Source organism: Macrobrachium nipponense, chromosome 28, assembly GCF_015104395.2.
Source record: "Macrobrachium nipponense isolate FS-2020 chromosome 28, ASM1510439v2, whole genome shotgun sequence".
NCBI lineage: Eukaryota > Metazoa > Arthropoda > Malacostraca > Decapoda > Palaemonidae > Macrobrachium > Macrobrachium nipponense.
The window spans coordinates 2,773,293-2,795,760 of record NC_087217.1 but is presented as its reverse complement, the minus strand read 5'-3'; the positions used below and the strand labels follow the sequence as shown (position 1 = coordinate 2,795,760).

Sequence of the window (22,468 nt, the reverse complement as noted above, 5' to 3'; positions counted from 1 at the left end):
ATGGAGTAGTGAATGTTATGGATGATGGAAGAATGAAAGCTGTTGTTTTTTTTTATTTATCTACTAGAAGTTAATGTAACTCATGGTAGGAAAATCGAATTACGTTATTGTTAAAGCAAGGATGATACTAACAGTTATGGTATGTACAAGGGAGAGAAGTCAGGGGAAATATGATGTGTGAGTCTTACGATATGTACGAGTTATTTGTGCAAGGTTTCAGTGTGAAATGAAGGTAGGTTTCAAATGCATCAGAGGTGAAATTGTTGGTGAATTTTTAGAGGCTTATTCTGTGTATGTATGATTGGGCAGGGATCAAAGCCTGTCTCTTTCTTCGATACCATTGGCGATCTGCTTATGCGGTGTAAGTCGCGTTTTATTAGTCTTAGATGATAATGTGCCTATCTTTAGACGTTGTGGAATGTGTGTGTATGTGCTAGTCTGGAGAAAATAGCTGTATTTGCTATTTGAGAGAGAGAGAGAGAGAGAGAGAGAGAGAGAGAGAGAGAGAGAGAGAGAGAGAGAGAGAGAGAGAACTATAATTTAGTGTGGCTGTGGTCTACTATAGCTGGCTGCAGGCAGGTCGGGCTGAAATGTTTGATATAGAGCACCAGTTATTGGTGAACAGTAATCAATGTTGAATAAAGAGTAGTTTGTAATTCAAGAAATGCCGGAAACAGAAAAGTCTAGTTTTGTCTGTGTGAAATCCTGCTCATGATTCACCCTTTTTGAAGTTTCGATGCTAATACCTTAGTATAAACATGTAAGAATTCAAGAATGGACGGAATAACGTGTTTTTACCCCCGAAAGAGGATAAATAGGTTTTTGGTTGTAACGTGTAGGACATCGTTAATGTTGTCACGAAATCTGCCATTGATACTTATACCTAATTTCTTGTCCACTGTGTGCGGAGTTTTGAATGAGCCAGGTGAATTTTCTGTTAGGTTTGATGGTTCTGTTTTCCAGTTTCTTACTAAATTACTTCTTCCGATATTCTTCCATTTGTTCCAATATAAGCTCTTTTGAAGTTTCCTCATCCAACAATAATTACCAAAAGGACCCTGCTTTGATGCCCTTTGTCATTGTAATAATGTGAACCTGAATGATTCAGGGGATGATAACTTCCCATGGTTTTTCCATCAATTGAACCAACGCAGCTTGCGAACTGCCAGGTGTTTAACATCATTTGTTATAATCCGCCTGACAGCTTCACAATCGGGAAACCAGGAAACATGTGAGGCACCAGAAACACTTAACGCATTGGGTACAGATGTAAGTGATTACATAATAAAAATATGTAATGTTATTCCATATATATAAAAAACTAAAACTAAAGAGGTCAACCAGATTGCTTGCAGGAATGTGATCAGACCAGAGACGATAAAGTATTCTAAGATTGCGTATACAATAAAGTAGGCTAAGTTGACATGCCGTCACCTGTGGTCATTCATTTGTTTTGAAACATTAGTCCAAGCTTCCTGCTTGAGACAACTACCGCGACCTATAATTCAAACGGCCTACGTGATTTCTAATGTGTCTCATTTGTATGTATGTTCATATGTTCGAGCTACTGTCTGCTTCCTTTATGACTTGTAACCGAGATGGTAGTGAGAACAGAGTGGAATTAGCCATCATCATTGGCAGAAGCGATCAAGCCATCGTCATTGGCAGACCTGTACAATCCTATTTGATCTTCATCATGTAATCTCAGAGAATAGAACTATTTTTTATACTTCGTGTTTGCTACTAGAAACCTCACATCAGAAAAGATATCATCATGAGTTTAACACATCGTCGTCATAACCACTTCGTAAGTTATCAGCAAACCCCAAGACACTCCAATGAGTATGGAAGTGCATAACCAACCGACTTAGCGTAAGATTATCGCAAGTCTAACATTACCTCATAGGGCGCCTTATTATACAAGGCAACAGGCCTAATACAGAGACCAGTGGCGGATTTAAGGGGGAGGGGGAGCCACCTGGTCAGGTGCCCCCCGTGGGTAGATTAATGTGTAAATCTCATAGGTATAATGAAATGTTTAGAGTGTACCCATTGCACACAAGTAAAATATTGATAGAAACGCTGAAAAAATGATATAATTTGTTTTTTTATGCATGTATTTAATGCTTATCTTTGCCAAAGAAACTTTGAGGAAGCTATAGGTGTTGGAAACAATGCAACAATATTCAGAATTATAATCTCTCTCTCTCTCTCTCTCTCTCATTGATAGAAACAACTTATTGTTAAACAGCCGACACGGTTTCAGACAAAACAGATCCTCTCTATCAAGCCTCTTGGAGATTTTACATAACATGATTGGTATTTACGACAGTAGTAAAACAAATGATATACTCTACTAGATTTCCAAAAGGCCTTTGACAAAGTTTCACACAAGAAACTAGTGACAAAAGTTAGAGCTTTAGGAATTATAGGAGAAATAGCAGACTGGATCGAAGAGTGGCTAACTAATAGAAGGCAGAGTCGTAATAAATGGTGAAGAATCAGAATGGTCAGATAGTAGGCTTCACTAGCAAGATAGCCAAATCTGTAGATGACACCAAACTGGGTGTAAATGCAGCAGACCCAGATACAGTGGAAAGTTTAAGAAATTATTTTAGGAAAATAGGAGAGTGGTAAAAAATAGGCAAATGCCGTTTAACTTGCATAAATGTTAAGTGTTAAAAGTAGTAACAAATAACCCTCATATTGCAATACATCCCCTGAACACCTGAATTAGCCCTAATCCCAATTAGCCCGAACAACTCTCAATTACCCATCCCACTAGTGGGAAATTTGTTTTTAACAGTCAGCGTTGCCAACGCTGCAGGTAAAAACTTCCTTGAGTTACCATCCCAGACGGTTGGCAACGCTGGTACAGGTGTGTGTCGTTACTCTTATCTTCCTCAAATTGCTTTTTGTTCGCGCCGCGGGAGGGAGGTTTGTTGACCTTCTGCAGCGCGAGTTTGATCCTTGCCCGACTCTGTCGGATGGTTACGATTATTGACGAAGAACTCAAGAATTACGGGACTTGGTTTTCGTTTGGATTGGATTGATATACAGATATTATGGATAAGACTTCGCTTCTACCCTCCACCTCAGCACCGGCAGTTTCGACTCCGTCTTTGATCTCTCCGACGTCGGCAGAAGCCACTGCACATCGCTCCTGCTCTTCCTGCAAGAGACGTATGAGTACTCTGAGACACGATAGACACTCTATATGCCAGGTATGTAGGAAAATTAAATGCGATGTGGAAACGCGGTGTGAAGAATGTTCAAGTTGGACAGTTGAAGAGATGGAAGACTACATCCGACATCGCAAGTCGTTAGCCAGTAAAGGAAGTAAACGCAAAGTAGATTCAGCGTCATCTGTAGGATCGCAAGCTCCTATACAACAACCGAAGGAGTTAGCTAGTGATGAGGTAGTAAAACAGATAGAGGATAGGATAGCAAATAGCATGACAAAATTAATTACGAGTCTTCTCCAACAATTTGCTGATGAAAATGCTAGTAGTGTTAGGATGTCTAATCATAATTCTCTTTCAGCTCCCCTGCCTGTTCCAGAACCAGCCCTAACGGGTGCTGAGGGTAATGAAGAATCACAAGCCTCCAAGTGGGCAGGTTCTGTCGGCCCCCTCGGCGCGGAGCAGGCAGTGAAGGACCCCCCCACCCCTTACAACACCCCCTAGTAGTTTTTGATAAAATTAATTTGGAAAATTTTAGCCAGGATCAGGGAATAGGGGTGACTAAGACGATAGGTCCGAGTTTAGGTATTGAGGACAAGCTTGCGAGCGTGCAGAGTCGTTCTCCTGGACGGACATCAAGTCTGAGTTCGTTGGCATCCAGCCTTAAGGCAGACGTTTCTCCATCTTCTCTTCTGTTTAGGTCCGGTTCGAGGACACAAGTAAAGTTTACGGTTCCGAAAGTGCGGGATCCTGTTCCTTTAGCTGTCAACTATCCTTCCTATATCTTAGAAGATCCTATTTCTTCTTCCCCTGTATCTGTCTTCCCTACCCCTTCTTCTAGTAATGCGGATCAAGGAGCCCCCCTTCGGGTGTTCTAAGAGGTTCCCGTAGTAGTTGGATCGACTTGGCAGAGAAAAACGCAGATCTTTTGGGCCTCTCTAAAGGCTATAGGCTTTTGATTAAAGGTTGCATTATTAATGGTATTATGAACATTAGAGATTACGTGACACAAGAATGTCCAGAATTTTTGGAGGACATGCTGCAAGACTTTCAAGGAGGGTCAGAATCAGTGTATTATATGTCCCTTAAGAGAGAGTCTCATGCCGCCTCCGGGTCGTCCGCAGTCCCTTCTTCCGCTCCCACAACCTCTGCCTTGCCACTTTTAGTGTCCTCTATGACTCCTTCTTCTTCTTCTTCTTCTTCTTCTCTTGCTTTTCCTGCGGCTCGCGCACCTTCCACCTTTCCTACATCTTCTTTCCAAAGCCTTCCTTCGTCTCAGGTAAATTTACCAGTTCCAACTTTTCCGTCGTCTTCGTCTTTCTCTCTTACGCCCTCAGTACAGTCGGCTTCGGTAAGGGGTATCTCCGGTCAGGGAGGAACACAGACTTACGTAACAGGAGTTCTGGGTCCTAATCAGTGGCTTATGCAGGATTCTTCGCTCCCGCAGCAGTCGGTAGCTCAGAAGGCAGCGGATATATCTCAGGCGTTTCAGGTAACACAAAGTTCTGACATACGCGTTTCTGCCTCGCCTAGTCGAGAGGCATCACGATTGAGCGAGGTAAAGCTGTCAGCTTCGACGTTTACTGCTGCGGACCCTTCTGGAGTAACCTCTTCCCCTTTCATTCTTCCCTCATCTTCCTCGATCCAGGCACATTCGGTTCCGCTCTCTGTTCCTTCGGCAAGATATAACACAGTAGGTTCGGTTCCGGACAGGTTTCTTCCGCACCGAAACAAGGGGATTTCTCCCCAGGACTTTTCTTCCCTTCCACCTCTTTCAGGGGTTACTATTGCTCCAGAGGCGGAAGGACAGCAACCAGGTTTAAGTGATAATTTAGCAGACTTTTCATCGTTGGATGGACCGCACTCTGGCCCCCCTCCGCCTTCTTTGGCCCCAAACCGTTCGGCGGCTGCGGAAGAGGAATCGATTCCCGAACTTCGGGATATTCCGGTGGACTTGGGCTGTCCTCTGGCTAATAGCAATGATTATAGGCGTATGCTGGATTATGTGACTGCGCTTTACCCGCAAGCGAGAGCTCCGGAGGATCAACATGTTTCGAATCAGTCATTATTTGAGACATTCTATGCTACCAAACCAACTCCAGCACCTTTTTCGTGCGGTTTAGTCTGGTTTGACCGCGTCAAACAAGCGATGCAAGAGGCAGACGGTAGGTTGGCTGCGGCAGTAGCTGCCAATAGACAGGATATTTCGCTTCTCTCACCGCGTAAGGCGATTTATGCAGTCCGGGGGAACCTTCGGCAGGGACCAGGTTACCGCTCAACGAATCGGTTGAGGCGATTCTGTGTAGGTCTCCCGGCAGCGTCTAGACTCGTAGGAATTTCGCTAAGAGAAGCGGGAGTGTTAGAGGACATCTTGCGTAACCAGACGGAGGCCCTCTCTCACACACTCTGGATATTATCAAGCCTGATGGGGTTTCTAAAAAATGACGGTTACGTTCCCTCAGATCCGGGACTGTTCGACAACTTGATAACGTCAGTCTCGATGGGCTTAGCGCATCAGGCGAATGTGCTAGCTTCCTCTACGACGTTTCGTGGGAAAAAGAGGAGAAACTTCTATCTGAGTCACCTTCCCCCTCATTATCCGGACGTACACAAGAGAGTCTTACTTAGAGCTCCCATAGCGTTAGCAGATTTTCTCTTTTAAGGAGGGAGACGTATCCAATATGACTAACTTCGTGGCTTCCAATTCGGCAGTCGAATCGCAACAGGCCATGATTCGAGTAGCAGCACAGGGCTCCCGGTCACCTAGAGGAGCACGTAGGGCTTCCCCTATGAGAAGACAGACTTCTAAGTCTCCCCTAGATCACCTAAGAAAGTGCGCTTTGCGAACAGGGCGGGCTTCAGGCCCTTCCTCATCATCCGCTAAGCCTTCGTCGGCTCGGAATTTTACGAAGTAGGAGACATGTCCCTCGTCTGCACAGGTAGGAGGCTGTCTAGCCCCTTTCTACCAGGTATGGAAGGAATGGGGAGCAGAGGATTGGGTGGTGGAAGTTCTGAGGGCGGGGTATCGGATCCCCTTTCACTCCCTTCCTCCTCTGTCACCCTCTCCCGTATACCTTCCGAGTTATTCCCAGAATTCCATCAAAGGAATAGCTCTAACAAAGGAGATTCAGGAACTCTCGGAGAAGGGGGCACTAGAAACAGCCCCCCCATCTCCGGGGTTTTACAGCAGGATCTTCGTTGCATCGAAAGCTGGGGGCAAGTGGAGGCCGATAATAGATCTTTCGAACCTCAACAAATGGATAGTAACTGCGGGGTTTCACATGGAGACCGCGCAGTCTGTATTACGGTCAGTCAGAAGGGGGGATTGGATGGTGTCGGTGGACCTAAAGGACGCGTATCTCCAAATTCCGGTTCATCCGGAATCTCGGAGATATCTCAGGTTCGTATCTTCCGTCGGCACCTTCCAGTTCAAAGTTCTCCCCTTCGGGCTGACTACAGCGCCGCAGGTATTTACGAGGGTCATGTCTCCGGTATCGGCAATTATGCATCGTCGGGGTTACAGAATGCTAAGATACCTAGACGACTGGCTAAATTACTAGCCTCCTCCCTCGCCTGGAGGAGATATTAAAGGCCGAGGGACTTCCTTCTGAACGTATGCGGGATGTTAAGGAATTCGTCTGAACTTTGCAAAGAGTTCTCTAGTACCAACCACAATCTATGACTTATTTAGGGATGAGGATTCTCTCTCTTCCTTTCAAGGCTTTCCCATCACCGGAGAGAATACAGTCAGTACTAAACCAAGTGAACCTGTTTTTGTCAAAAAGGGAACAAATAGCGTCATCATGGAGAAGTCTATTAGGGAGAATGTCGTCTCTATCCTTTCTGATTCCAGGTCTCGTCTCCGGATGCGTTCGCTACAGGGACGTCTCAGGAATCTTTGGGACTCTTCCGAAACGAGAACGGCAGTTATAAGCTGGAGCGATTCTTGCCTCTCGGATCTTCTGTGGTGGTCAGAAGAAAAGCACCTGACACGCGGAAAGTCCCTAGTCCTCTCTCATTCCCCGACCTTTTCACCCCTGTAATAACAGTCAGATGCCTCAAATCAAGGTTGGGGAGCAACCTTGGAGGAATCTCAGGCGTCAGGTCTTTGGGGGGAACGGGAAAGAAAGGAATCAATCAATTTTCGGGAACTCAAAGCGATAGAAGAAGCGCTCAAATATTTCTCGGAACTAGTACAAAACAGAGTGATAGCATTGTTTTGCGACAACGTAACAGCGATCTCATATCTCAAGAATTCTGGAGGAACGAGATCAACAGAACTAAATCTAGTAGCCCAAAGAATCCTGAGAATGGTGCGAAGACCAAAGAGTGTCTCTCCTTCCCCAGTTTGTATCGGGAAGCCTCAATGTTCTGGCCAACTCTCTAAGTCGCTCACGTCAGGTACTGGGAGGAGAATGGACATTAACACAGGATGTAGTACGTCAGGTACTCAGGAAGTGGCCGGCGACGGTAGATCTATTCGCGACGAGACTAAACCATCGTCTGCCGATATATTTCTCCCCGGTAGTGGATCCGATGTCAATAGGAACAGATGCAATGCTACAAAGCTGGGATCACATGCAGGCTTATGCGTTCCCACCCTTCGGTCTCATCCATCGAGTTATCAGGAAACTGAGGGAGAGCGACAAGGTGAGTTTGACACTGATAGCTCCTTTCTGGACACAACGCCCATGGTTCCCGGAACTGTTGGAGCTCATCATAGATATTCCCATGCTCCTTCCTATTCGGAAGGATCTACTCAAACAACCACACTTCCACCACTACCATCAGAACCCTCGCATGCTAAACCTAGCTGCTTGGAGACTGTCGAGCGAGCAGCAAGAAAAACCGGACTATCTAAAGAAGTGGCTAAGCAGCTTTCCTTTAACTTAAGGAAATCAACACGGAAACTGTACCAAGTCAGATGGACTATTTACAGGGGATGGTGTCGGAAAGAGGGTCATTCTATTTCTAGACCTTCAATTCCTAAAATAGCAGACTTCCTTTTATTTCTTAGGAAAGTCAAGAGACTTTCACACTCGGCGATAGCAGGCTACCGCTCGATGCTCAGTAATACTTTTAAATTTCACCTTCCAGAGATCTCAACGAGTAGGTGTATTCATGATCTAATACGATCCTTTAAGATTGAAAGACCAGGATTACCGAATCGAGCACCACCATGGGATTTGTCGGTAGTGCTTCGTTTTCTAAGTTCCCCAGAGTTCGAACCAATCGAGAATCTGACATTAAGACAGTTAACAAAGAAAGTTCTCTTCCTTACTGCATTAGCAACAGCGAAGAGAGTGAGTGAGCTGCAAGCAGTATCCAGGCTCGTTTCGTACAAAGGAGACGATATTTTCTTGTCTTTTCTGCCGGAATTCGTGGCGAAGACAGAGTCGGAGGCGAACACACTGCCAAGGTCATTCAGGGTATTGGCCTTGAGAGATTTCGTCAATGGAGACCCGGAAGAGATGCGATTATGCCCGGTGCGAGCGCTAAGAGTATATTTATCCCGGGTAGAGAAACTTCGCCCTCGCCCGCGGACACTTTTTATATCTCCTCGGAATCCTTCACGGCCGATCTCGAAAAATGCGATTAGCTTCTTCCTAAGAGAGGTAATATCACAGGCTCATGCGGGTTCGCATTCGGTAAATACAAATCCAATACTACCGCGAGCGCATAGTATTAGGGGGATGGCTACATCATCTTCCTTTCTCAGAAACTACTCGGTGTCTTCAATTCTAGAGGCGGCTTCTTGGAAGTCTGTTTCAGTATTTACATCGTTCTATTTAAGAGACGTTCAGTTTGCTTCATCGGAAGGCTACTCGTTAAGCCCGTTCGTAGCGGCGAACACCAAGAACACTATTATATAGGTTAAGTTGGGGAAAGTATAGGTTAAGCCGGTGAAGGTAGAATAAAATTAGGTTTAAGGTCTTTCTGACATTTAGATAGGAAACCGCTTTGGTCTCCAGAGGTCTGGACAAAGTGTTACTAGAATAGGTTAAACGTAGTTAGATACGTTAATAGTCAGTCTTCTTACGAGAGTCCGAGGGGGTGCTCTCGTAGGCTAGACCTTGGACCATAGTGTCGGCGCGAGGACTACAGCGTAGTCTGGTCATAAGCGCTCGACAAACAGAGGATCACAGAGGACTTCGGCTCTGCACGCCGCTACTTGCACCTCCATACATGAGAGGCTATGAATAGCCACATGGGAGGATCGTCATATTCCTACACATCCCAGAGCTCTGGAGGATCCAGCTGGGAAGAAGTAGACGACATAGACAGTACTGACTCGACAGACGATCGAAGTACTCTCCAATACGTCTCTGCACCGAAAGGAATAACAGATCAAGTGAGTTTAAGTTGCATAAGGGTACTAGATAGATTAGTGAATGAGTTACCATCTATACGGTAGTAAGAGGCGGGCAAGAGGATTGATCCCTCCCCCTCTAAGTGTTGTTAATCGGGCTAATTCAGGTGTTCAGGGGATGTATTGCAATATGAAGTTTTCATAATAAAACTAATATTGTAATACTCACCTGAACACCTGAATTAGCCCTAATCCCAATTAGCCCGAACAACTCTCAATTACCCATCCCACTAGTGGGAAATTTGTTTTTAACAGTCAGCGTTGCCAACGCTGCAGGTAAAAACTTCCTTGAGTTACCATCCCAGACGGTTGGCAACGCTGGTACAGGTGTGTGTCGTTACTCTTATCTTCCTCAATTGCTTATCTGGTTCAGATTGATGTGGGGAAGGAGGGTGGGAATCATTCAGGTGTTCAGGTGAGTATTACAATATTAGTTTTATTATGAAAACTTCATGTTATTAACAAATAACCCTCATGTAAACTACGTGCTGCTTGGGAATGACATAAATAGTGTAGAACAAGAAAAGGACCTTGGAGTTATTATTACCAAGGACTTAAAATCCACCAAGCAATGCATAAAAGCTGAAAAGAAGGCACATGAAGTAGTGGGATACATAAAGAAACAGTTCAGATACAGATATAAGCCTTCTTGAAACGGTGCTGCAGCTCTACACATCAATAGATAGACCTCATCTTGAATATGCAGTACAGTTTTGGTAACCAACGCTATATAAAAGACATAAATATACTAGAAAGGGTACAAGCAAGAGCCACAAAGTTAATTCCATCCATCAGGCAAATAGGTTACCAAAGACGACTTGGGAGCTTGTACATATATGACCTAGAAACGACGATTGCGAGAAACAACTAATAGAGACATTCAAAATACTGAAAGGCACATAAGTAGACAGTAACCTCTTCACATAAAATAAAAACCAAACAAAAAATAATGGATGGGAACTAGAACTGAGGAGATACAACCCTTCGCATTGTTGAACTTCTTCACTTACAAGATATGTGACACATGGAATAAACTGCCACCAGAAGTTGTAAACAACAGCAGTTTAGAATAGTTCAAAAAAAGCTAGACAAAATCAATAGAACACTGTGAATGAATTGTAAAACCTGCTCCTAATGATAAGTGAGCACACGTCTCCTCGTATGGACTAATAATTTTTTTAAACATCCTAACCCTTGTAACTTTGTAATTCAGTACATACAATAGTATATATGTGCCTATGATGTAAATTGTCTATGTATATATATATACGTATATGTGTTCATACATATATGAATATTTGTCTATATATATATATATACTATATACTATATATATATATATATATATATATATATAATATATATATATATATATATATATATATATATATATATATATACACACAATTAAAATCCCAAGTGCCCCCAAAGATTTCTAGATCCACCACTGACAGTTGCTTATGATACTGTTCAACAAAGGCGATGGGTTACGTTAATACCATATATACTTGATAAGCTTAGTTTTTTGTTTTTACCAGTTGGATGATTCACATATTTTACCTCACTTTTATAAAACTAACATTCATAAACGTATTCTTTTGGATTAAATATTTTGCATGCAAATTTTGGCGAGAAAAAAAAATGCAACGGCTCAGAAGAGCAGAAGACAAAGCCAAGAGTGTAAAACGCATTCGAGATTGCTTCAGCCTTGTCCTAACGGCTCTTCTACTTAAGTGTCATTTTTTTCCCTAGGCTGGACTTTCACGTGAGTTAATAAGTTTTTTATTGATATATGTACCAAGGTACATATATCAAACTTGTGCACGACGAAATCAAACATTGATCCTTGTCTGTCCACTTGCTACCAGTGATGTTCGTTGTGTTGCTTTGATTACAGATGTTCAGTATCTCTGGTGATGACCAGTACAGGTGGTCCGTTCATGGCTCCAGTGTATAACCATGCACTTGGTACCAAAGATGAATAACAGCTGTGAGATCAACGCGTCACAGCAATTTTTCAATAGGGTTTCCATTGAGTGTTATTTCTTGACTCTTTCTCTTTACTTGTATAATTTTTTATTTATATGTATATATCTACGATAAACCTCTCTGTCGCCTCACCTAGTAGAATTAATATGCATTTGCATCGTTTCGTTCCATGCTCATGAATAGGAAGTCTTCAAGGATTCACATATTCACCCTAATTTCATCTATACCTTGGGAATAAATGCAGTGTTCCTTCAGAGCATTGTCTTCATTCTTCTTCACCCCATCTCCTCCTCCTCCTCTTCTTCTGAGAGAGAGAGAGAGAGAGAGAGAGAGAGAGAGAGAGAGAGAGAGAGAGGCACACATCATGGTAATTTTGAAGATCAGTTTTCCTCGGAGATGAAATGCTTTGTATAGTAGATTCACATCAACCGTACATTTGATGTCTAGGCCAGTCACTTCGACGATCCTGATTGGCTGTTGATAAACCAATGACAGGGCTGGAAACTCTCAGTCTCTCTAGAGAGTTCACATCGGTAGGATCTACGTTCCACCTCTCTTGAGGGATACGTCTTTCAAAGTATCCTTCAGGAGAGGTGGAACATACATCCTGCCTATGTGAACTCTTGAGAGAGACTGAGAATTTCCAGCTTATCAACTGCCAATCAGAAGCGTCGTAAGGGACTGGCCTAGACATCAAATGAACGGTTGATGTGAATCTACTATATATTTGAAACAGATAACTACCTCTTGGTGTTTGCAGCCCATTGTTTCGCCTGCACAGTTCGGCGATTCCCTTCACTCTGCCAGGGTTGAACGTTCTCTTCCCTCTTCTGGTTTTCCTGAAATGCAGTCTCATGATTTGGGAGGCGATTTTCTAATTTTATTGGGATAAAGCTCTAGTCTTCATTTATTTTATATATTTTTTCTGTCCTTGTTTTTGTCTTGCGATTGTTTTAGCGTCAATGATAAGCAGGGGCGTCTTTTCAGATTTTTGCTGGGGGATGGGGGGGGGGCCGGGGGGGGGGCGGGGGGGCCCAAAGACGAAGCGAGTTTAATAAGTTTTTTTTTTAGCTATTTTATGTGTTTTGTGAAGCCACATGAGCAAGGTATTTGAGCAAAACTCTATATACACCCACTACATTTTGTTTATCTCATCATCACTGGTAGCTAGCAGACAGATAAGGATCAATAAACGTAATATTTCAGAGAAATTTCATATATTGATGATTGCACATGCTGTTACTTCTAGGGGATTGGGAGTGAGGGGGGGGCAAGTTGAGGCTTTGTGGGGTGGGGGGGGGGCGCAACTTGAGTCTTGGGGTTGGGGGCCAGTTGCCCACCCCAGCCCCGCGAATGACGCCCCTGGTGATGATTATTTCCTTATAGAGCTAATTTATACTTTTTTGAAGGATTCAGTTGTTGGCAGAAATTAATGTTATAAAGAGAACAAGGACATTCTAAAATGTGGGAGACAGAATTTAAGGAGCAAAGGTAAGAGAACTAGGTAAATTCTAAACTGTGGGAGTGTGTGTGTGTAAAGAGCAATTGTAGCAACCTTTGGTATGACCTCGTTGCTCTACTCAATTTGGCAGGATAATCCATTGAATTACAAACTTGGTGCCCTCAGTATGTTTAATTATTCCACTTTTAGTTGGTATATTAGTGCTAAAAGCAAATTTAGCAGCCTCTGATGTTTGAGTATGCTGCTTTTTTTCGTGTTACTAAATACTGTTGACTCGACTGCTCTTTTGTATACTCGTAAGTTTTAAATTTAAGAGAAACTTGGACACATGATCATCATATTACCTAATTTGTCATGTTATTTTATTAGTCCCCTACAGACAGTCGGGACAGCTTTAGTGAAATTATCTTATTTGTCTTTCAGTATATCGATCCGTTCATCAGTGTGTATGTCGCACTTGCCTTGTCACTAGCAAGAGCCCGTGCCAGCACAAGGCTGGCTAAATCTAACTATCTTGTCATTGAATCTTCTAAACTGCGGAGGTGGAGGGAGAGGGGGGTATGTTATTGTCATACAAAGCTCGGTACAAAAGTAAAACGTTAGGCAAAAGTTTGCTTGAAGTGAGATGGGATATCTTTCAAACTTGTTCAAAAGTAGACCACCATGCACATATAAGCACGAAACACATATGGTGTGTGTGTGTGAGTCCGTTTGTCTGTCCATTAGAGCGAATGTCACAATTAATTTGTCATTGGAGCTCTTCTGTACAGATAAAGAAATTTCAGTAAACGTTGGTGTAGAGCGTTGGAGGTCGTATATGTCTGTATTCTGTCATCGTGAGTATAAAACTTACCTTGCCATTGCAACTCCTTATGCAAGCTTCCTTAGGCATGAAGGAAGCTTGTCTGTCAGTTTGTCTATTTTTGTGGATGATATCACAACTTCCACAGGGTTATAGGAAGATTAGTCAGACTTGGCTGTACAGGTAAAACATGCATTGGTGAACTTTCAATTTCCATGTCAGCGTTGAATGACCTCATAGGCTTGGCCTTGGGTCTCAGTTCTATAATCTACTCTGTTCTATTTTATTAGTTCTGAGATTTAAAGTTTTTGTTTAAAAGTCATCGCTGACAAAAGCCTCTATCGTTTCAAGTTCAGACAGGTTTACAGTGCTTGACTGAAGACAGACAGTAAATTAAATTTCAATTTTAGGTGTTGCAGTATCCACATGATGTTGCTTAACTAGATAGCGATGCAAAGTTACTCAGAATTACCTTGATGTAGCTTCTTATGCTCGTAAACTTCTTGCTGTGAAGTCAGAGTGAATACAGTACTTGAGTCTTCCAACAGTTGAAGCTGTGCTTAACGTAACGTTAGATTTTCATCATATATGTATTCTTATTCATTTGTCTATCATTTAAAAGGAATTTACTTATGTTGCCACCTTCAGAATCATTTTATATATAATTGACTTTTTTCTAGGAACTTGCTCGTGAAAAGTAAAGGCAGCACTCCTATCAGACGTCAGTGATTCTCCAGCCAATCCCAGAAGATGAAAGCAGGTAATACCTTTGAAATTATATTGCTATGATGCTTTTGAAATAAGAGATTTTGAATTATTTCCCAAAGAGTATTTGGTTTTCGGGAATTTGTGTGACAGTATGTTAGAATATGTCAGTTACGCACTCATCTTCATTTGAATACGTGTAGAGAATAGATCCGATGATAAATTGTCAAAGTTGGCTGGATAAGCTCTCTTCGTTAAGGATTGATGATTATTTCTGTAAGTCATCTTTAAGCTCGCATCGAATAGATTTAGATTTAGATCGGTATATCAACAAAATGTGTTGGTCCCTGCTTATAGTTTTGCATAACGTTAACTAGGGATATCGGAAGCTTTTTTCCAGAGGTATAAAGTGTCTTCGCTAGTTTAAGCAGCTGGGGTATTTTCGAATCTTGATGATTATCGTAAAATCTTTGACATTATTTTTAAATGGAGAAATTACCTTGTTTCAGGTAAATAGTTTATTTATGATAAGAACGCGTGGTACAGTTTGGTTATTGCACGAAGGAACATTATCTTAATAAAATGAAAGTGAATGATGTTGAAACTATATATGCTATAAAGGAAAATGGATTCAGAGTTCTCGTGAAGGGGTTTCGTCTTGTGATTCACCACGAGTATTTGGATGAGGATTAAGAGAGTGAGCAGGGTAATATTTGAATCCAGAATTCACCCCCTTTTAGGTGAAACGTCTTGTTGTTAAAGTTATTATGCTGACTGGCGCAAATTTTTGTTTTGGTAGTGGTATGAAGATGGTTGCGATATTAGGTGTAGACAAACTTGACAAGGCTGAATGTCCATGTCGTACATTGGCTTTGTTCATAGGTTCCTAGGTAATTACAATGACAAAACGTACATGCAGCTAATATGTGGATATCTTAAATTAGTGTGACTACATTGTAAGTGGAATGTACTGTGCAGATACTGACCGACCATCCTTGGCAGAAGGAATACTAAGAAAATTATCCTTGACAGCTGATGGTGGTTACTGCGCCGGTTGGTAGTTTTTGTTGGTTTATCAGGTTATAATAGTGTAACTTTATTTATTAATAATTGTTAATCATTACAGGAGCAATTATCAATAATCTCATCTACATGTATTTACATTTATTTTCAGATTTCATCTTCTTCAGGTAAGGCTAGACACCATTTTGCTATGAGACCAGTTAAAGAATGACTCGGCATGGCCATCAGATGATGGACTGGAATGAAAATTTACTATGTGCTTTGCTATAGTTTATGTTGACATCCACTGCCTTTTATGCGCTGTGTGCATGCTGTCGATGTTCAGCGTCTAATTGCAAATTGAATTGATTTATATGTTATGGTTGAAACCTATCAATCGTATGAAGCCATTTGTCCATCTTAAGTTTTTTTTTTTACTTACACAGGGTATTTATGCCATTTGCATGGCATTGTATTACCCGTTGGGTAATCTGCAATAGTTCATGTTTCCATCTTTTTTGTCGTATTTTGCTTGTTTAATGAAATTTGATTTTTATGTTGACATGTTACATATGCTTTTGATTTGTTGGTTTTATTGTCTTATTTACATGTTATTTGTATTTAGGCGTATCTTGTAGAATATGCATATGAAAACTGGAACCTGACAGTTAACTGGTCATCATAGCCTATGGGCTAAGGTTAGTTGCCCAGATGAACAGATACCGTTTAATCTGCTGTCCTTTTTTTGTCATAATTTTTAAGTTTCTCTTTACCCGTGTCCAAAATAAGATTGTTACTGTGAACAGCTTAAACTCTGCCGTGAGCTTTATGCTTTCAAAGCATGATAGAATCATATGTATAGATTTAGTCACTAACATGAACATCTTTATTTTAGATGTCAAATGCTTTTAAGTTTTCAACCCTCTTTGTAATGGTGAAAGTAATTTTAGTTTCTCTCTCTCTCTCTCTCTCTCTCTCTCTCTCTCTCTCTCTCTCTCTCTCTCCTTCCTATGATTAGCGCAGTATTGCTTTACAAATTTGAGATATATAAGAGCTGTTAATCTATTTTTTAACTTGAGTATTAATTGTTCAAATAGCTAATTAGCATTTCGAATTTGGTATTTTTTAATTTGGGCAGCTATTGCAGTAAATGGGATTAATGCTCATTTAGTGCCATTATCACTGGTATTACGAGCAGATCACTTATTGGAAATAATCATGAATATAAATACTGGATTCGTGAATCCGTTTCCAGCGTTATTGACAACGCGAATTTGGTCAGCTTTACCTTCGACATTATTAATATTTATATTCATCAGTTAATAATCTCAGCGTTGTGTGATCGCAGACTAACCACTTAAACCTGAACGATTAGAAAATTGTGAATAAATGTTAACCGATTCGCTTTGGCAGCAATTCTCCAGGTTTTTGTCGTATAAATCCTGGAGAAATTTTGCTTATACCAAATGTACCGTTAAAGTCGTGGCCCGTGCCCCCTCAAGTATTCAAGGACGAATTTAATTTTTGACGATAATGAAATTCGTATTTGAAAGATGCAACTTTCGTCCAAGCCTCGATTTCCACTGCGTTCACAACTCCTCAAAGATTTATCAAGTAGCAACTGACAGCAGATGCAGTGTTCGCCAAAGAAGTTTTCCAGAACAAATTTGGTGAGTAGCAGTAAAATTTTTATTTTTTGTCATTCTGTCGCGTCATGGTTCAAAACGTTCATGTGAATTTGCGGTTAAAGTTGGCAATATAAAGAGACTTTTAAAGTCAAGATTCCTAAGCTATACTCTGTTTTTTTTTCATCTGTCCATCCGCCTGTGGTGTTTTCGCATGGTAACACTGCGTCCCGGGCTTAAAATAGTTTAGCTATGTGTAAGTTTTAGGTAAATAAAAGGATATCTGGGTGTACATTTGCAACTGAAAAGAGTTTTAATAATTTACAGTATGCGAATTACACCGTTAATATTCGAAATAAGGTTGTTATTATTGTTGAATGTAAGCTTAATGTAACTATGTAAAGCCCGGGACGCAGTGTTACCATACGCAAACACCACACGCTAGTGGACAGATGGAAAAAAACAGAGTATAGTTATAATTAAATTAATCTTAGTTGGAAGAAACTTGAAATGTGATGAGCTGCAGCGGAAATAATCTTGGTTGATTGATTGACGGTGAATGTAAACGGCATTTTCGATTTTCATTTACAGCCTCATTGTTTAAGTCAACTACTGTTTGTATTAAGATGAAGAGGACGGTACGGCAGTGCTGTTTCAGCAGTGACTTGTTATTACCACATAATATATAGTTTGATCCAGGTAAGAATAATGTTAATAGCGTTGTCTCTGTCCCTAGAATCTTTCAAGAATGTTAATTCAGAGCACAAAACTTAGTTAGAAACCTAATATCATTTGTGAAGTGAACTAAGTTTAAGGATGCAAATGATAAAAGTAATATATCTAGGTGAAGATCGTTTATTGCTAATATGACTTATGCTTTTATGGTGAGAAATAACTATCATTACGACTTTCAGACTTGATGATCGTAAGATGTCGTGGTTGGGGTGATCAGCTACTGCAGTAAAACCGAATCATCATTGCACGTCACTAAACAAGTTACGTTTGTATATTATGCGTACGTTAAAATTGCTTTCTATTAAGTGCTCAATGATGCGCGTTATTCAATGAAATTTCCGTCATAGAAAAACGAAAAAGTACTTGAATGTGTGGGAGTTTAACTTCCAATTTGCTCCATACTTGGTGCTGAATATTACCCAAGTGTTGTGGAGAAGTATTGTTGAGAGATAACACGATTCCTCCTATTTTTGGATTTGCGCAGGAATGCCCATCATGGTATCCCTCTTGTTCATAACCCATATTTATAACTTGAAGTTCGAGAGATTATGTCAGGCATTTGTTTCATAGAAGCTAACTGCTGCAGTCTTATTAAACATACAGATTTTAGTACTGCGTAGAGTCTCTTCATTGTAGATAGTCGTAGAAAGTTTACCACCGACTATCATCGTTTCTCTCTTCTAATATCGAGTCTTGGGTGGCAGATCTCTGTTTCGGTGCAAAGGTCGTACTATCGAATTCCTTCCAACGGTCTGTACTTTTCTTCCAGGGAATAGTGAATGAAATCTGGACGATTCTGTAGGTAATTTTTTTTTCTTTTGTGTGTTGTTACTTCAAAAGATATACTAGGTAAAGAGATTTTCGCTTTAGGGGGAGTAAGCCTCCAAACTACTATGTTGTTGTTGTTGTTGTTCTTGATGCTGCTGTTCCTGTTTTGGAGGGAAGGGGGCGTTTGAAAGCCCTATGGAAAAACATAAAACTGTCTGGAAAAGGTGTTTCGCATTGAGTTAAAGATACAGAAATTTTAGGATAAGATATTTGAGTTATTTATTAGTATGAAAATTTTTAAAATTTGCATGTTAAACAGTATGGAACATTTATTTATAATAAAATACAGCGTATTTATTTTAGTTTTCTTTGGCGAAACAACGCCCTATTTGACTGTAGATTTTAGAAGTCGGATCACGACTTGTTCCATTTTACAGGTAACGCTTAAGACTTAGATTTTCCCGTTGGAAATCGTGGAGCACTTTATTTACTTTAGCGAGTTTTAAATAATTGGTGAAAACTATCTTTTGCTCTAATTTATGTGTTGGTATTCCTGGTAATTAGAATGATGGATCACGTAACGAATTCTGTTGGATGTCATATTAAAAGTTCCCCACTTTCCTTCCCTTCACTATTTTAAGCTTTAACAACTCGCGAGTGATTGGAAATATTTTTCATTTTCAACATAATGTTTGTGATAGGTTTATGAAATGTTTATTGTGATATGTTTGTGATGTGATATGTTTATGAGATTTTATTGTAATATGTTTATGAAATTTTATTGTGATGTGTTTATGAATAGTTACAGTTGATATTTAAGTACTTTCGATAAAATTAAACTCTATGCATATTTCTTATGAGATTAATGGATCAAGTTTACACAACCCGTGACTAAAGTTCCTGGTCTTGCTGTTCTATTTTGTCTGTCATTCACCATAAACACAGCTTGAAATATGATCAGTTTTGTAAGCACTTGAGAGGGTGCTTTCGTACTCAATGCGTTGAAATGACCTCATTGCAAATTGAATATATTGTCAAGTATTTTTTGCATTTTTGAAGCAATACTAGAATGCTGGTTATGAGAGATAATTGATCATCTTTGCAGGTGCGCATTGACTAGTATTTGAGTACATTAATTTGTGGTTTAATCATATGTATGATCTATTATTTTAGCAGATTTAAAAATGGAGTTGGCAATTAACACGAATTTGATCATATGCCATTTGTTAGTAGTACATTAAATTGAGTTAGGTTAAGAATAACGTCAACGTTAGTAATGTGAAAAAAAGTTTAATTTTGTTGAAGTTTACAGAATTGACATGAATTATGAAAACTTATTTTATATGAGAAGGGAAGCTATTCATTTGCAGTGCATCGATGACAGGTATTTGCGATGACAACAATTTGTGCAAAATCAGTCACTTAGTGATTTAAAGTTGTTTATTTTCCATTTTCTTTTTGCCAGTTGTTTCCGTTTATCTAACAGTTACTTTTAACTAGTTGTTTCGGTTTATTTTCAACTTTCTTTTAACTAGTTGTTTTCGTTAATATTGTTTCTTTTAACCAGTTGTTTCCGTTTATTTTCAACTTTCTTTTAACCAGTTGTTTCCGTTTATTTTCAACTTTCTTATATCCAGTTGTTTCCGTTTATTTTCAACTTTCTTTTAACCAGTTGTTTCCGTTTATTTTCAACTTTCTTTAACCAGTTGTTTCCGTTCATCTTGCAATTTTTAGCCAGTTGTGTCCGTTTATTTTCAACTTTCTTTTAACCAGTTGTTTTCGTTTATCTCTCAGTTTCTTTGCAATTTCTTTTAGTCAGTTGTTTCCGTTAATTTTCAACTTTCTTAACCAGCTGTTTCCGTTTGTCTTCCAATTTCTTTTAACCAGTTGTTTCCATTTGAATGAAGGAATCAACGTCAAAGTAATCAATAACAAGAACATCGTCGTCGTCCTTTTTTTCTGTAGATTTTCGTCCGCCTTGTGCAGACGTTTCTACTTTACCGGTGTCTGCTTTTAGCAGTTTCAGTTTATTCTCGATGTACCTGTCGTATTCCATCTTCAAAAGTTGTTCGAAGTGCTTCAGCTGCTGAAGTTTATCTCCGTGACCGCCGATAGCGTTTGCTTTTGCTTCTTCGTTCTTAGAATTGAGTCGTGGGTCATCCATTACTGGGACAGTTAGACCTGGTGGTTGATGCTCGAAAGTATACCTCGGTTGTTGATCAGCGCTGTTTATTATGGGTTGAAAGGTTGTACTAGTATCTCTCGTTGCAAGGAGGTCGACAGTGTTCGTCGTTGGTGGATACTCAGCAGTGTTTATCACTTGATGATTATCTGTAGGTTTTAGCAGTATGTGATCGCATGAATTGCTCACCAGTATTTGGTATTCTGTAGCTTTTGCTGGTTGTTGATAATCCGCAGACACAGCTGCGTTTTGCCCAAACAAAGATTTTTCGCTTTCATAATCCGGAGTAGAGTTTGCCTTTTGTTGAATCGCTGTTACACGAGGCACTGTCTCATTTTCTTGTGAGTGGGCCATTTTCTGAACCTCTGCATTGCTTACTGTTATCTGGTTTGTTATGGAATTTGACACTGATTCATCAAATGAAACATTACTATTACTCGCTGATGAGGCTCGACCTCCCATTGTATATGGGGACTGTACAACATGGCACCCTGTCTTTTTGGGCCGGATTGGTCTCAATATAGAAGGTAGCTTTTTATTCCGCCCCTTAAGGTTTTTGCTGAAGGCCTGTTGGCTGAGATACGTAATCAAACCAGGGTTGTTCTTACACAGGGAAAAAAATATTTCCTTCTTGTCAGAGGGTACTTCCATTCGTATTATGTTAAGAGGATTACTTGCACATTTCTGTCGAGCATCATCCTTCCCGGGCCTCACGTTGCCAGGGCTTTTGGAATACGTTGGAGCTTGACTAGAATCTGGCACTATAGTCTCATACTGCATTGAAGCGTTTGAGGTACTAGCAACTATGCCATCCTCTTTGGTAGCCCCTGTTTTGCTCTTTGGTACAGTGTTTAACAGCTTCTGTTTTTTTCGCAAAACTTTCGTTTGCAGAGAGTTCTGCAGCAACGTTTTAATTTTTGTTTCGATCTCTAGGTCTACATGAATTGTTGACATTTCATTTGCATTTTCATTGTGCCTTTGATTGTGCTCACTTAATTTGTTTTCAGCTGCAGATTCAAGATTATTGCTGAGATCCGCAGAGTAAATTCCGGTTGGTGTAGTTTTGGCATCAGGGTCATTGGATTTGAAAAAGTTAATTTTTGAATATGTTCCCCTGAACCCTTGTCGTAGTTCCTTAAGCTTCTTCATGTTTGCAGCTGCTTGAGCTTGATCTTTGCCAGTATTTGAAACACAAGAGTCTTGACTTATTAACTTGAACCAACTTTCTGAACCGGAAGCAGGATTTGTGGTTATGTTATTTGTTTGCAGTTTTGAAGTATCAGTAGTCGAAGTCATCAGTGTATCATCACATAGGGTGCCATCTTTATATATTGCCGACTGCAGATTTAAAAGGTTGACTGGCTTTTGGGTGTTAAATTCTCCTTGTTGTACTGTATCGATTGGAGCAGTCACGGCACTTTCAAGTTCACTGCCAGGCAGATTACTATTAAACTTATTTGGCCAAGGACCAGGAAGTAATTGCTCCACTACGGGAAGGACATTGTCTTGCTTGTTAGCTGGAAATGTAACGGGTGGTTTTTCTTTATATTCAGGAGATTTGGGAGCAACGGGCTTGTTGGAGTCGTCTTGAAGAGCACCACTTGTGTTCGGATCTTGCAGATTATTATGAATTTTTGACGGGAGTG

The 22,468-nt window shown here is 40.5% G+C and overlaps 2 protein-coding genes across 2 annotated transcripts in view; one reads left to right on the top strand and one right to left on the bottom strand.

The window, feature by feature from the left end:
* The first annotated feature begins 7,597 nt into the window (after positions 1 to 7,597).
* LOC135201886 (uncharacterized) lies at positions 7,598 to 9,055 on the top strand. The gene has a single exon (XM_064231184.1). It carries the CDS (start codon positions 7,598 to 7,600, stop codon positions 9,053 to 9,055), a length of 1,458 nt encoding a protein of 485 aa, XP_064087254.1.
* A 10,900-nt stretch (positions 9,056 to 19,955) lies between these two features.
* Positions 19,956 to 22,468, bottom strand: part of LOC135201372 (uncharacterized) — a 27,199-nt gene continuing 24,686 nt past the window's right edge. The window contains exon 2 of the mRNA XM_064230219.1: positions 19,956 to 22,468. This exon is cut by the window's right edge and continues 1,006 nt beyond it. Coding sequence (XP_064086289.1) covers positions 20,520 to 22,468 — 1,949 coding nt within the window. The 3' untranslated portion in view covers positions 19,956 to 20,519.

Coding starts and splice junctions, on each gene's coding strand:
- LOC135201886 (XM_064231184.1), top strand. CDS start 7,598: ATGGACATTAACACAGGATGTAGTACGTCAGGTACTCAGGAAGTGGCC.